General features: G+C 47.2%; 1 protein-coding gene across 2 annotated transcripts in view; it reads right to left on the bottom strand.

The window, feature by feature from the left end:
- The window catches only part of VPS13D (vacuolar protein sorting 13 homolog D), a 2,754,556-nt gene that overhangs the window by 1,149,717 nt on the left and 1,589,565 nt on the right, over positions 1-15,274 (bottom strand). For both annotated transcript variants that reach the window (XM_086921894.1, XM_086921893.1), the window contains exon 44: positions 10,724-10,771. In XM_086921894.1, the coding sequence (XP_086778020.1) occupies positions 10,724-10,771 (48 nt within the window). The remainder of the gene's footprint in view (positions 1-10,723; positions 10,772-15,274) is intronic.

Here is a 15,274-nt window from a genome sequence, read left to right on the forward strand (position 1 = left end):
AGTGCTTTTGGAATCTGAAAGTTTGCTTTTCCTTGGATGAGAGAGAAGGGTCTGCCTGTGAGGCTCTAAAAACGGACACAGGGAGAAGATCCCTTAGTGGGAAGAAGAAACCCTCTGGTGGTGCGCGTGCTTTGTGGATACAAAGATTAGTTTTGGACTTTTAGCAAGGGACCGAGATAGATTTGGACTTTTAGAGAGTATGTTTCCCTTTGATCGATTAATGATGGAAGATGAACGATCACTCGCCCCTCGGCGCCATGTTCATAATATGCAACTGTTTTCAGGATGGCCCACCAGAGTGAAGGTGGCATTCGTTGTTTTTATTGTCATAATTACTGTAATAATGATGTGTGTGTTTGTATATTTGGAATGTCAGCATCCAGTGCAGAAATTGTTGAAAACTACTCCTGCCCCAGAGGAACACCTCTTTTATTCTCTGCCTCCACATAAGGCTAGGCATAGGGAAACCTATTCAAAGAATGTTTTTATTGAAATGTTGCATCAGACCCACAGTACCACAAACAAAACGAACTGTTGGGTTTGTGGCTTGTTACCCTCAGTCATGCATCAACATGAGTTATTCATCTCTCTCCCTTTGTCGTATTTAGCTAGTTGTGAAGCATGGTGGCAACCGTTATCGTTGATGTATTCACACTATGTTGCAAATCCCAAAATATATTCTGAAAGGGATTATGAAGCCATTTTAAAATATATAGAGCGACACCAAGGATTCGATGCTGAAGGGGATGAAGGTCAGGGTTTCTTAGATCCAAACGTCTGTATGAATGTATATACTGATTCCAAAAATGATACCTGGTTGCAGGCAGAGATGCAGGATTTTGAATTTTTTAATTCTACTTTGTATTTTCAGCATTTTAAGGAACGCAATGTTTCAAATGATAGAGCCCTGCCAATCCCCATAATAAATTCCACCTCTCTGTTTTGTATTAGGGGGCGAGGTCACATTAAGGTAGGGAGTAGTACCTGTAATTACACTTATACATTGCAGACCGATAGTACTCCCCCGATGATCACTCCCCCTAATGTATATTTTGTGTGCGGGGAAAATGCTTATAGTTGGCTTCCACGAGGATGGGCAGTACGGTGTTATCTGTCCTTCCTTTATCCCCCTGTGTATATTGCCCCTTCCGATTACCATAGGACTCATCAGCTAATGAAGAGAGAGATAGAATCTAATCGGACTATTAGGAGCTATGATACTGATAGTACTGATCAGACAGATACCTCGCTGCAGCAGTTTGAAGACATTTCAAAGGGCCTGGTCCCATTCAGGGGTCCGATTTTAAATAGTCGAAATATAAGGCGCTTGTCTAGAATTGTGGAAAATGTGGTTCAAACCACGACTGAAATTTTGACCAACCTCACTGTTGAGCTTCAGGCTACGAGGCTTGTTTCTCTTCAAAATCGGATGGTGTTAGACGTCATCCTGGCAGATAGGGGTGGAGCTTGCCGCGTGATCGGCAGCTCTTGTTGCGTTTTTATTCCCGATTTGTCCCCTACCATACATCTTGCCATTAAAAAATTACATCGATTAGCTAGCGAGCTTCATGAAGAGAACGGTACTTGGTCCCTCAGTGGATGGTTCTGGGGCCTCCTAGCTACTTGGGGTTGGAAGATATTCATGATCCTGGCAGGAGCATTTGAGATTATTTTCACATGCTGTTTATGCCTCCAATGTGGCCCAGCATGTTGTACCTTTTGTGCCAATAAGATAACGTCTGCTCTGACCCTTTCTCGACAGGAAAAAGTAGAGAAACAAATGATTCAGAAAGAGGTAACAGACCTCATGCAGATCGATGAAGGGGTGTTTGTAGAGTGAAGTAGTTATATTGGCCATAGTAGGCCAAAAGGGCCGTCTGTTGGGATATAAAAGTATATATATATATTCATGATTGGCCCACTATATACCATATAACCGTATATGCGTATGAATAACCGCATAGTATTATACTATATATGTTAGCTCAATGATAGATTAATGAAGGCCCGTTTAGACCTATTGATATAGCTAGGGTCACTTTGTTTCGTTTCCCTTCGTTCATGTACTGTTTCTTTGAAGTCACATGGGTTAGCTCATGGTACGAAACCATGCTGAATTACTCAGTCTGCTTCTCTGATCTTTTGTGTATAGCTCAGGGAAACCAAAGGTCGCACCTACCTCTCTTGTGGGATGCGTGCATTCTAGCATAGCCTGTTCCTGTACTCTCCGGGTTTTAGATAGACAAGAGGGCGCCATACTGACCTGCCCCCGGAATAGCTTCAGCTTAGCTACTAGCAATTAGTGGTGCCTTATATGGGTTTTCCTGCTGGCTTACTGACGACTTGTGTTTTTCCTTGTAGGGTGTTAATCTGAATGTGTGAAAACGTATATATGCTTTATATCACTTGTATTTCGTCAGTCTCCTCTGCGCACCTCCATGGGTCGTGTTGACCGAGGCTCCCCTGACAGGGCTTGTATTTGATTGAATAAACGATTCGACCTTCTCCATTGCCGACTGCCTTATTATTCCTTTATGTTATATATGGGCTATTGGTAAGTATAGTCCGGCCTTGTAAAATTTGATTCCTACATGCGCAATTTGAAAGACAAAATAAACGGATGGACGAGGTAGAGCAAAGGGTGTCTGCAACTGAAGACAGTCTTACAACTGTCACGGATGAGGTTTTCAATATAGAGCGAGTGCTGGCAGTCATTCAGGCTAGGAATGAGGAGTTGGAGGGGCGGGCTCGGCTCAACAGCATACGCGTCACAGGTCTGCCAGAATCCACGAATGTGGGTAAGATGGAGGACTTTATGGAGCGTCTGTTTGTAGAAATATTCGGTGCAGACCACCTTTCCAAAATGTTTATTGTGGAACGTCTGCACCGCTTCCTAGCTAAAAGACCAGTGCCAGGGGCGCCACCGCGTCCCATAATTGCCCGCATCTTGAACTATAGAGACAGAGATGTACTATTACGCCTAGCACGGGAAAAGGGCACCATTGACTATCAGGGCAACAATTTGGAATTTTTTCCAGATTTTACGATGGCAGTGCAGGCGGCACGGAAAGAATTTAACGGTGTAAAACAACTTCTTCGTAAAGAGGATATACCATATGCCATGTTATATCCAGCCCAGTTGCGCATAGGTGCACCATCGGAGAATAAAATATTCACCTCGTAGAAAGCTGCCATGGAGTATGCCAAAACAAAGAAAAAGCATAAGCGAGATTTGGGGATGGCACAGGAAGGAGATGATGAAATGAACGTAGACAACTAACTGTGGTTTTATGTCTCTTACACGGAGTTATGTCTATGCGGAGAGGTCACGGAGCTTCCTTGATTGCGATGCTGATTTCTGCATCGCAGCTTATTGTACTGCTATTGGCTAACAGATTTGTGGATACCCTATAGATGTGTCTCATCTATTGGGAGGGAAATATGTTCAGATGGGGCTGCCTTCTGGCTCCGCAAGACAATGCTGTATTTTTGATATTTGAGGAACTATTGATATGTGACGTATTGGTCCTTACTCTCTCATCTTCAATATGTGTGTAGAGAAAGCGGGATTCAGCTGCGGTGCAGGCAGGGTCGGGGATCTGAAAGTTGATCACTAATGGTGGATTTATGCATATTATATGGAGACATGACTGTGGGAATGCTCCTTGTGCTCTCTTGAATGCAATAATATTTGTTTGCGCAATGGTTAACTTTGCAATTCTTTCAACTGTTGTGACATGTATATATAGTTGGGATAGGAGGTTTCTTACTACACTGAAGAAGTGATGCTGCTAGTGTAATGATAATGTGTTGAGGTGGGTCTAACGTCTAGCTCTTCAAGCAGTGTTGTGATATTGATAACGGGTACATATTGGTATCTGTGATATTGCCTTTGCTCCGCCGAGTGTGGTTTTTTATCTTTTTCTATCAAATGTATTGGAGGGTGCAAAGGTCTGGCGGATGGCAGTGGAACTACATACTCTTAGCTTGGTCGCCTCCCGTATCGTTGTATGCGGGAGATAAGCGTCTCTACGCCCCCACATATGGGAGTACCCCAAAGCAGAATTACCGGGGGTAAAGGGGAGGGGGGATTGGGGTGTTTAGGAGAGCTTTGGCAGGTTGGGGTGGCTGAAGTGGGTGGGGGGTTGCAGGGTGACTCTGGGAATTTTCTGGGATGTTATGAATCAGGTAAGGGGTTTTGGCAAGTTGGGGAGGTTGTTGTGGGATGGGAGGTAGGACGGTAGGGCTGTGTGATCCGGTCCTGCTGGATCCGATCCTGCTGGACGGTATACATTGAGGATCATAGGAAAGTCTATGTACAATATAATGAACTATTCAACTGTTGGGGCTGGAAGACAGATGACAAGATCGCTGCCTGTTGGTTGACGGGTGAATCAATGGATGGTTGGCTGGACATACACCTTGGCAACATCTATGGATAAGGGAGGGAAAATTACTTGGCTAACGTGGAATGTGCGGGGTCTCAACAGGCCACAAAAGACCAGACAGGTGCTTGCGTATCTGAATAGGCATGATGTACAGGTGGTCTTCCTACAGGAGACGCACCTTAGCAGGCAGGTAGCTAATCGTTGGGCGGGAAAGAGAGTGGCAACATCATATTCTTCATACGCAAGGGGTGTTATGATCCTGATTAAAAAGAATGTTCCCTTTGTATGTTTGCACGAGGAAGTGGATAAAGAAGGTCGCTATATTATATTACAAGGCAAACTGTGTGGAGCGCTGATTACGATGGTCGATGTGTATGGGCCGAACATTGACGACCCTGATTTTTATGTTACTTTATGGAATAAGGTATACACTTTGCTCCCTTCTGCGATTGTTTGTGGGGGAGATCTGAATGTGACGTTAGATCATGGGTTGGATAAAAAGGAGACGTGACAGGCTACTCCGAAACGAGCCCGTGGGGCGGTTCACGATGGTATGGAAACACTGGGCTTGGTGGATATGTGGCGGCTGGGGCATCCGGGTGTGAAAGAAGGTACCTGTTACACGTCCGCACATGATACTTGGTCGCGATTGGATTACTGGCTGGTGACGAAAGATGTTAGCGGATGGGTGATGAAGATGGCGCATTTGCCTCGCACGCTGTCGGATCATGCGCCTGTGCTGATGGAAGTACAGATGCCATCGCGTGCACATGCTCCGTTTACATGGCGGTTGCCTCCTGGGGTTTTAACTGATCAGGTGTTGCGAGAGCGGCTGCGCGAGACGATAGAAGTGTTTTTTGAGAAGAATGTAGGTTCGGTGTCGGATCCGTGTATTGTCTGGGAGGCCTTCAAAGTGACGGTGCGGGGTGCATGTATTGGTATGCAGGCTGGAGTGCTCAGGTCGCTCAGAGACTCGATGGATAGATTGGAACACGAACTGCTGAGTTTGGAACGGCAATGCGAACAGCAACCGTCTGACACTCTGCTAGCCGACATATGCTTCAAAGTTACTGAGTACAATGAGTTGGCGGAACAGGAAGTCAACTACTTATCCAAGCGCACTAGAGCACGGTACTATGGTGAGGGAGGCAGGCCTGGGCGGGGACTAGCAGACAGACTCAAGGATCCCTGGGCTAAACACTGTGAGGTAAAAGACTGTGACGGATGAGGAGGGTATACTGGAATGTTTTACACAATACTATACCACTGTGTATGAATATAGAGAAACCGCTGATGAGGAAGACATAGCGAAATACTTGGAGGATATTGCGTTGGTCTGGCTCTCGAAAGGGTAACAAGAATTTTTAATGCATCATATTACAAAGGGGGAACTTAGAGATGCGATTGCGGCGCTGCCGAATGGTAAGGCTACTGGTACCGACGGTTTACCGTCCGAATTCTATAAAGAATATGTAGACTTGCTTCTGCAGCATTTGGCAATGGTACTGGAGGAGGCTCTTGAACAAGGGCAACTACCAGTGACAATGAGAGAGGCTCTACTAGTGGTTCTGCCGAAACCAGGTAAACCACAAGATCGATGTGAGTCGTACCGTCCTCTGTCGCTAATGAACACGGACGGGAAGATCCTTGCCAAGGTGTTGGCTACGCGCCTGCGACTGTTGCTGCCTGATATGGTACTGCCAGACCAGTCGGGCTTTGTGCCACTGAGCTCGACGACGCATAACTTAAGAGCATTGTTCGCGGTTCTTCACTTGCTCAAGCCTGACTTATCCACGGTAGCGGTCCTTTTGGACGCTGCCAAAGCGTTTGACTCTGTAGCCTGGAAATATATGATGGCGGTATTACATCGCATGGGTGTGCCGTTCTTTTTTACGTCCTTGATCACCTTACTATACACTAATCCGGTCGCACGAGTACGGGTTAATGGTCGTGTATCAGCCCCATTTGCTATACAGAGAGGTACGAGGCAAGGATGCCCACTTTCACCTTTATTGTTTGCTATTATTATGGAACCGCTGGCTTGTATCCTGCGGCAAAGACATGCAGCCTCGCAATTGGGTTTTCGTCTTCGCTCGCTGGCAGTATCTATGTATGCTGACGATATGGTGCTTTATATCCGAAAGCCAGTAAGATATCTTGAAGGGGTGATCAGAGAATACATCAGATTTGAACGCTTCTCTGGCCTGGCAATAAATTGGGACAAATCTATATTACTGCCGTTAACTGATATTACCCTCCCATTCCCAATAGAGTTCCCTTTGGAATGGGCCTCAGAACCAGTTCGGTACCTAGGGATATGGATCCACAGGGACGCCCAAGAAATAATCTGTGCTAATTATGGAGTGGCGATTTCCAAGTTGGAAGATCAGGTTGCACGCTGGATACGATTACCCCTGTCATTTGCGGACTGAGTAGCCCTGATTAAAATGGTGGTACTCCCCAAGTTTTTATATTACTTTGTAAACATCCCGCTTGCTTTGACGGCTCACTTTTTTGCAACGCTTCAATCCTTGTTAATCACATTAGCCTGGGGGGGAAGAAACCTCGTGTAAAGTGGGACACTCTGACGAAACCATATGGGCGAGGCGGGTTCATGGTGCCGGATATGAAATTGTACTATCTGTGTGCACAAGCTCACTTTGCTTCATATTGGATTTCGGCGCCGCCGTCCACACAACATGTAGCGATTGTAGCTGGGGCGGTCTATCCACTGCCCTTAAAGGCAATGGTGGTGAATCCGCATTCGGTGTACGAGAAGGGAGAGGTGCACAGCGAAGGCCTGACGCGACTTAGGGAAACGCGCAGACCGGTTGCCATTGTTTGCACCGGCCATGCCTCTGCTGCATCATGCGCACATCTCCGTCTCGAGCGATGTGGGTGCTCTTCAACTGTTGCAGGGTGCTGGAATACATACCATGGGAGATGTGTTCCCGGCTGGCCAATTCATTGGCTTGCAGACAATATTGGACCAAACTACTAATGGGACTATGGCTACGTTCACCTACGTCAGGCTGCGTGCTGCGGTGCGCGACCACTACCCATCCTTTCCGATGGAGCCACCTACACTGAACGCCTTGCAATTGATGTATTCAGCGACTTCCCGAGCAAAGATGATTTTGCGATTGTACAAGGTGTCGCAGGACGATGATAGAGATGTAAGTGTGGCTGCAAGGTCTAGATGGGACGCATGTTTGTTAGAACCGCTGTCGGATGACGAATGGGCTGAATGTTGTGATATGACAGGCAGATTTGCTGCGAACGGGAATTTTAGGCTGATAGACTATAAATTCTTACAGCAATGGTACTACACTCCGGAGCAACTTTTTAAGTATGGGCTTCATGACACGTCTGCGTGTGTGCAGTGTGGGATGGATGCTGCCAATTTCATGCACTTGGCTTGGGTGTGTCCCCTGTGTCTCCGTTCTGGACGGATGTGACGGTGGCTCTGACTGACATGACATCAGTAGCGGTTGAGGTGGACCCGCGCATATGTCTGCTGGGCATGGTGTCTGGTATACCGTTGAGTGTGCGGCGCTTGGTTGCATTAGCACTACAATTGGCCAAGCATAGAGTGGCGGCCTGCTGGGGAGGGAGAAGAGCGCCTGATGTTAAAACTTGGTTACAAGAAATGGCGTATTGTCGTGATCAGCTGACGTGTTATTATGAGGAACTGCCATTGGGCTCACGTCCAAGAGATATTTGGGGACCCTACACCACTTACATGCTGGCAAAGCTCTCTGATGAAGACTGAGCTTGGTCCACGCTTTTAGCGTGACAAGCTACCCTATTCAGGGAGGCATTGATTTGTGTGTTGCAAACAGCTTGGCAGTTAGCGCTCACCTGGTTCAAATCCTCTGATGATAATTAAAGCATGGCCTGGTGTTTCTCCAGGTGCACAAACTCCCGTTGCTAATCTTGCTTATTAAGGCTCTCCTGCGTTGGTGCAGGTATTAAATGATCTTATTTACTGTCACAGGTGTATGCATACTGTGGTTATCTCCATGATGCTGTGCTTACTGCTCGTCTCACTTGCTCTGTCTTTCATCACTCGAGTAGCTGACCAACTATGATCCGGAAAGATTTATGGGGGTGGGGGGGTTTGTTTAGTTAATAAAGTTGACTATGATTTATGGAAATTTAAGACTACAAGGAGATCTGCCATTGGGACTGCAAGTCAGAGTATGTTCATTTTAATGTATGTTACGCCGCCGGGCCTCTGGCTGTCGGCATTACGGCTGTGTTATGATAACTGAATGAGTGTCTATTTCAAATCGTTGCGGCCGGCCCACTGGGTTGTAGGCCAGTAGCTGTGTCCTTGCAGAATGGTGAAATAAAGGTCTTTAAAAAAAAAAAAAACGTTTTGAGGCAGAAGCCCAAATTACTAGATTTTCTGGAATTGGATGTAATCCTTAATGAGCTGGATCAAACTGAATAAACCCAGTCTTCTTGGCTATAACGTTCACATTGCTGGATTTGACTGTGAGTTATCCCAAGACAGTGCAAGCTGGTACACTAAGGATTCAATGAATGGCAAAATATCTTGTTTGTTGCTTTCTTTTCAAAATCACTATGAACAGATAGGCTTTTGACTCCACTGTATGAAACTTGATACCTAGACACCAAGCTACCTTTTTCACAACAGGCCTTTCTGAACATTTCAGAAGAAAAAAAAAAGTTTTCCGTTCTCTTATCCCCACCTCTCACATTTTGTAGATCCAGAAGCAGACACCAAACTGAATCAATAGGAAATAGCAAATGATTAACCTCACTATAATCATCTGCATTTCCTCCCAGTTAGAAGTGGATATCCAAGTCAAATCCCGAAGCAGATACAAAAGCATCATGCATTCTCCGCACAGAAGCTTTAGGTGTAATCTTCTAAATTTCCAGGTTATAGGTTTCTTTTCAGCACAACTAAGATTTCTTGCTTAGCTTTTGAGATGGTAGCCCCTGGTTGGGACTTTAAGTGTTCAAAGTCATCAATAATGATGATATCAGGGCTTAGAAAAAAAACAGCACCACAACATACTATGTTGGTTGAAGCTCTGACGTTGTATGGATGTAACACATTGAAATAAATGGCATAGAAACATGCGTCTATAGAGGCCGAAGCAGCCAATGTTATAATTGTCATTAGCACTACCGGTGTTTCTGTAGCTGCACGAAAAGGCAAACAAGAGACCCCGACATGGCTTGCTTAAAGGGCAAAACCTGCTCAGCAGAGAAGCTTTGGAGCAAGATCTAGCTCTTGTTTTTTTTCAAGTGAGATCTGGGCTTGACCTTCATGGAAGCAACCATTAGTTGCCCATTCCTCTCCCAAACACCCACCAAAGACACCACACTCACTTCGGTGCAGATCTGTCACCAACATCAGTAGACAACATTTAGAACTCAGTCTTCAGCCTGAAGATTTTGGTGGTGACATTCCCAAAAATAAAAATTGCTGACTAAAGTCAAATAATTTAAACAAAGAAAACACGGCTGCTCAGGTTCCATTGAATACAGAGGCAAAGAAAAAAGGAAATAGAGTCAACAACGGCTAGGCACCTTTATAAAGGGAGGATGTCATTTTCAGCAGCCTTGTGAGGCTCCTACTGCCATATTATAGCACACCATCAAAAATAAGTGACACATAAGCTTGGAAGAAGGCCCCAGATCCAGACTGGAACCTGGGAAGGATTTCAGTCAATGAAGTTGTGCGTGTGAGTGTCCATTAGAATGAAAGGTTACTTACTCATAATCTTTGTTCTCCATCATTGTAAGCTACACTAAATTTGTAAATCCCATGGTAAAAGGGAAAAAACAGAGTTGCAAATATATGGTTGATGTTCCTCTATGAAACTCTTTAGAATGAACTGATCTACCAGGGGCCACACACAGACTTCTCTCTGGGAGACTAAACTTTGGAAAACTGTGGTAGCAGCTGCTCTAAGGTGCCAGTCTCAAATTTCTCTGTAAAGAGGCTGAACTCCCGCCAGCATTTTCCTTCTATAAGAAACAACGAAAATAAAGGTTCAGCCCTCATTTTTAAGCTTATTTTTCATTTACAAATACGCAAAGCAAACAATTTCTTCAGGTAGATATATGTTAAAATACATCTGAAGGAAAGAGATGTCTGTCAAAAAGATTGTACAGGGAACCTGAACAACGGCAAAAGTATTCAATGTTTATGAATTTACTGAAGAGATTGTATGATGAGATCACACTTTGGAATGGAGTGTCTGTATTAGCCAATACAAAGTTCTGAGTTTATTCATGTATTCAAGAAATAAAAAATACACCTATCAATGGTACAGAAACACTGGTGTACTCACATAGACTTGTGGATGTATGATATTGGTTCTACTTATCGGGCTCCCAAGCTAAGAACAAATACAAAAAACAAGGTTAGCAATCATTAAGTAATCGTTTCTATCACCAGTATGTTACTCATCCACAAAATTAATTTGGTCAGTTAACTTAAATTTCACTAAGCATGCAGGCATCAACACCTCAGTAAAGGGGAAAAGCACAAATCCACATGCTGTGTGCAAATTGCTGAAACTGGAAAAGTCTTGCTATACTTCATTGAAGCTCACACCATTAGAAAATAACCTAAACGGACGTCCTCAAAAGGTTTACAAAGTGCAGAAATCAGCAATCAAATTTAGCAGGGGCATATGGAGACTATCAGCCACATGCATCAAACTAAAAACCGGTCGCAAACGGGCAGATTCTCAGAATCTGCCCCTTTGCGACCGGTATTTTTGCATTTGGGATGCATCATCCCAAATGCAAAAATCGAAATTTAAGGAATCTCTAAATTGAGATTCCTTAAATTGCGATTGCATTTAAGGAATCCCAAATTGAGATTCCTTAAATGCAATGCATCAAAGACTAAAAATTAGCGATTTCGTTAATAGGAGTAGCAAATTACCATGAAGTTGAACTTCATGGTAATTTACAAAAACTTTGAAAAATGCACTTTTGTGCATTTTTCAAGGTTTCATGTTGCGCACACACATGCCCTTAGGGCATGTGTGTGTGCAACATATGTGCACAGATCAATTTCAGGGGTGCAACAGGGTGTCCTTTTGACACCCTGGCACCCTTGAAATTGCATTCTCAATTTGGGATTCTCTAATTGAGAATCGCAAATTGAGAATGTCTTCCCATTCATTTCTATGGGCCTCTAGGCCCATAGGAATGAATGGGGAGGTATTCCTTAATTGCGATTCGCAATTTGCGAGTCGTCGCAATTAAGGAATGTTTAGAAATCGCTATTTTTTAGGCTATTTCTACATGCATAGGCTTTTGCGATTCCTTAATTGTGATTCCTTAAAAATCGCAATTAAGGAATCGCAAAAGCCAACTTTGATGCATGTGCCTGTAATCTACTAAAACTAGAAAGTATGCATATTCAGTAGATGAGTAGACAAACGAGTTACGTAGCTTAGGTAACGTTTGTTCTGATGCATACTCAGCATTCACTCCTGGAACTTTTTAACAGCCATCGGAAAGGGTGCCAAGTCAGCTCCAAGAGCAGTGCTGCACTGACTTGGTAATTGGAATTAACATGCACAGTCTATGTAGGCATGGCAAACATCCATTATCCACCCAAATTCTAGGTATTAAACCGGCTTACCACAACTCACAAAACTCATCTGCGAAAAATGAACTTCTTACAGCACATTACAGACTGTAGTGGCTACATTTTGCTTTTTTTTTTTTAAAGAAGCCAATTTTAATAAGACAGAAAAAGTCACTATTTTCAGTATAACAATAAGAAGAGCCTTTAAGAAACTATTTTTAAGGAAAGATGAGAGAAAATAAACCACAATGTAGCCTATTAGGCTGCAGCTGAGGCCCTGGGGATGGTGGCGGCCTGTCGGGCGGGCCCCACACAGCAAAAGGGTCGGGGCTGGCCTGCATCGCTCACTGATCGGGCAGACGACCTCCGGAGAGAACTGAGACCGACGCCGACGGCGCGGAAAGAAGCCGAGGGCCGGGCTGGTGGAACGTGGGACTCAGCAAATCAGGTACCCCGAGGGAACCTCACCAGCCAGCGTTGTGGGCATTGACCACCTCATGGTCTGCGCCGCTCGAGAGGAGGGCCAGCACCGGAGGGGTGAGGAGAGGCACGGCAGACCGGGAGTGTCTGGCCGCCCCGCTGATGAGGCGAATCCGGGACGAGGGACGAAGTGTCCGGGCGGCAGGCAGGAGAAAGGGCGGCCGCTGAGCTCCGGCGGAGGACACAGCGGGGACCCTGTCGTGGGCCACACGTAGAGGAGAGAAGAACACAGAGTGGATGTGGGTCCTGCCGCGGGGTGCAGCGCGAAACATGAGGGGAAGACGGTGGGGGCCCAAGAACACCTTGTGGGGACCACGGTACTGGAGGGCCCGGTCTCTGGGCCTACGGGGAGCACCTTGGTGGGCAGCACAACGCCACTGACATCTCTGAGGGCACATTCAAGCAGGCCCCCACACCCAACACCGACACCGACACAGCAGCGGAGACGTTGTGCCCCTGGGAGACAGCGCACGGGGTGCACGGAGGCCAGCGCAGGTGACTTAACCCTGCACAATACTCTGGGCCCGGGCTCTGGGGCCTGCAGGGGGGCCGCTGCTGGAGGAACTCAGTGACAGCAAGCAGCATAAGAGGCCTGGTTTCCTAGGGGGGGACACACAGGGACGGTGGAGAGGCCGCCCCCTGGTGAAGGGGCCCTCCACTGCAGTCACACAGGACAACGACAAGAGCGCAGACGACGTGGTGATCCGCCCTGCCGCCTTGGGGAGACGCCGGGGGTCGCCACAGACTCGACCCAGAGGAGTTGAGGGACGTGATGGCCAACATGGGTCGCAAGGGGGCCCGCACAATTCCGGACATGCTTACCAAGGGTGCAGCCAAAGGAGACAAAAGCCAATCCTCCCCAGTGACAGCAAGCAGCATGAGACAGGTCGATAGCGAGGTGCCTATCACCAAGTCCTTCCTTGAATCCCTCTTCAACTCTCTCCGCCGCGATGTGGATGGCCTAGGAGAAAGTATAGTGACAGTGGAGGAGGCGGACCAGGCCCGGAGCGAGGAGGGGGAACTTCTCAGGCAGGAGGTCATCCGTCTCCAGGAGCAGCAGGTGGACCTTCAGGCACACACGGAAGATCTCGAGAACCGCTCCCGTAGGAACAACATCCGCGTCCGGGGAGTGCCACCTAAAGCGGAAGGGAACAGCGAGACCACATATTTGCAGGTATTGTTCAGAGACATTTTAGGGGAAACTGCAGACTTTGAGATCTGCATAGACAGAGCACATAGAGTTGGCCCGGCGCGGCGTGCATCAGCTCCCCCGCCAGATATCCTAGCTTTCCTGCCTGACTTTCCCCTAAAGGAAAGGATCTTGCAAGAAGCCCGGCGGAAACAACCCCTCCACTTCCAGGGTCACTCGGTGGCCTTGTATCACGACCTTTCCGCCATCACCCTGCAAAAGCGGAGAGCATTTTGGGTGGCCACGACATTTCTGCGGGACAATGGGATCCCCTATTCCTGGGGCCACCCCTTCCGGCTCGTCTTCAAATGGAAGGGAACCTTGCACCAACTTCGTTCCCTCCGAGACACCTGCACACTTCTGGGAATCGACCCTGGGGAGGATGAGAAGGAGGGCACCGCGTCGCCACGGGACACGCAAGATAGACCCAGGCGGAGGTCTGGAGGCGAATGGCAACGAGTAGGGCGCCGGCGGTTCCCCAAGGCGGAAATGAAACCAGACCCAATGACAGTGACCCTGGAACTGGCGGCAGCCATACAAGAAGTAGCCAAGGACACGACAAACGCGCATTGAAGCAGCATAAAAATGGGGTTTGCATTTATCGCTCCATGCCCACACGGGCGGGGGGGACAGGCGGGGGAGCCAGCGGGGTCGCCACGGCCACACTACCCTTTGGACGTTTTCACTACAGGTCGGAACTGGTTCCGAAAGGCCTGGGACTATGATTTGCATTTTGGGGTCTCTAGTTGGGGTTAGGGTGGGAGGGGAGGTGGGAGGGGAGGAGGGGTAGGAAGGTTAGGGGGGTGGAGTTTAGAGATTGGGAGGGGGGCGGGGAAGGTGGTTGTTCATTTGCTATTTGCAGGAGGAGAAAGGGAAAGGGGGAGGGTGGGTTATCCAGTGCTCCATTCCAGTCACACTAGTCTAGGTCACACTCCAACGTCTCGCACCTCCGCGGGTGCGGGGACTAGCAGGTCTGATCCCAGTGTTAACCATGCCGTCTACAACCCTTAGGATCCTGACCCTTAATGTACGGGGTTTAAATAACCCTGTTAAGCGGAGTGCGATTTTGTCCCTATTAGAAAACGCCCAGGCAGACATCTGCTTATTACAGGAAACCCACCTGATGGCCCGCGACTGTCATAGACTCCGCTCCCGCAAGTTCCCAACTCAATTCTTTTCGCCGGGCCCCGATAAGACTGCAGGGGTGGCGATCTTGGTGGCACGGTCATTTAAAGGGGAAGTTTTACATAAATGCGCAGAACAGAGAGGGAGACTATTAGCGTACCTCTTTGCCCTAGGGGGTCTCTTGTTTACAATTGGGTCCATATACAGTCCTAACGAAGGCCAGGAACGCTTTTTACATTCAGCCCTAACAGATATCACGGACACGCCAGATAGGCACATCATACTGGGGGGAGTTTCAACATGGTGTTTGTCACGGTCCTGGATAGGTCTGCACAACGCGCCCCCCAAACCAGAGAGTTCTCCTCCAGCTGCACAGATTGGATGGCAGAGCTGGATCTCCACGATCTCTGGCGCCGCACACATCCACACGATAGGGAATACTCTTATTATTCCAATGCACACAAAACTTACGCCAGGCTAGACCATCTTTTGGTCACTAGC

This window comes from Lissotriton vulgaris, chromosome 5, assembly GCF_964263255.1.
Source record: "Lissotriton vulgaris chromosome 5, aLisVul1.2, whole genome shotgun sequence".
In the NCBI taxonomy this organism is placed as follows: Eukaryota; Metazoa; Chordata; class Amphibia; order Caudata; family Salamandridae; genus Lissotriton; species Lissotriton vulgaris.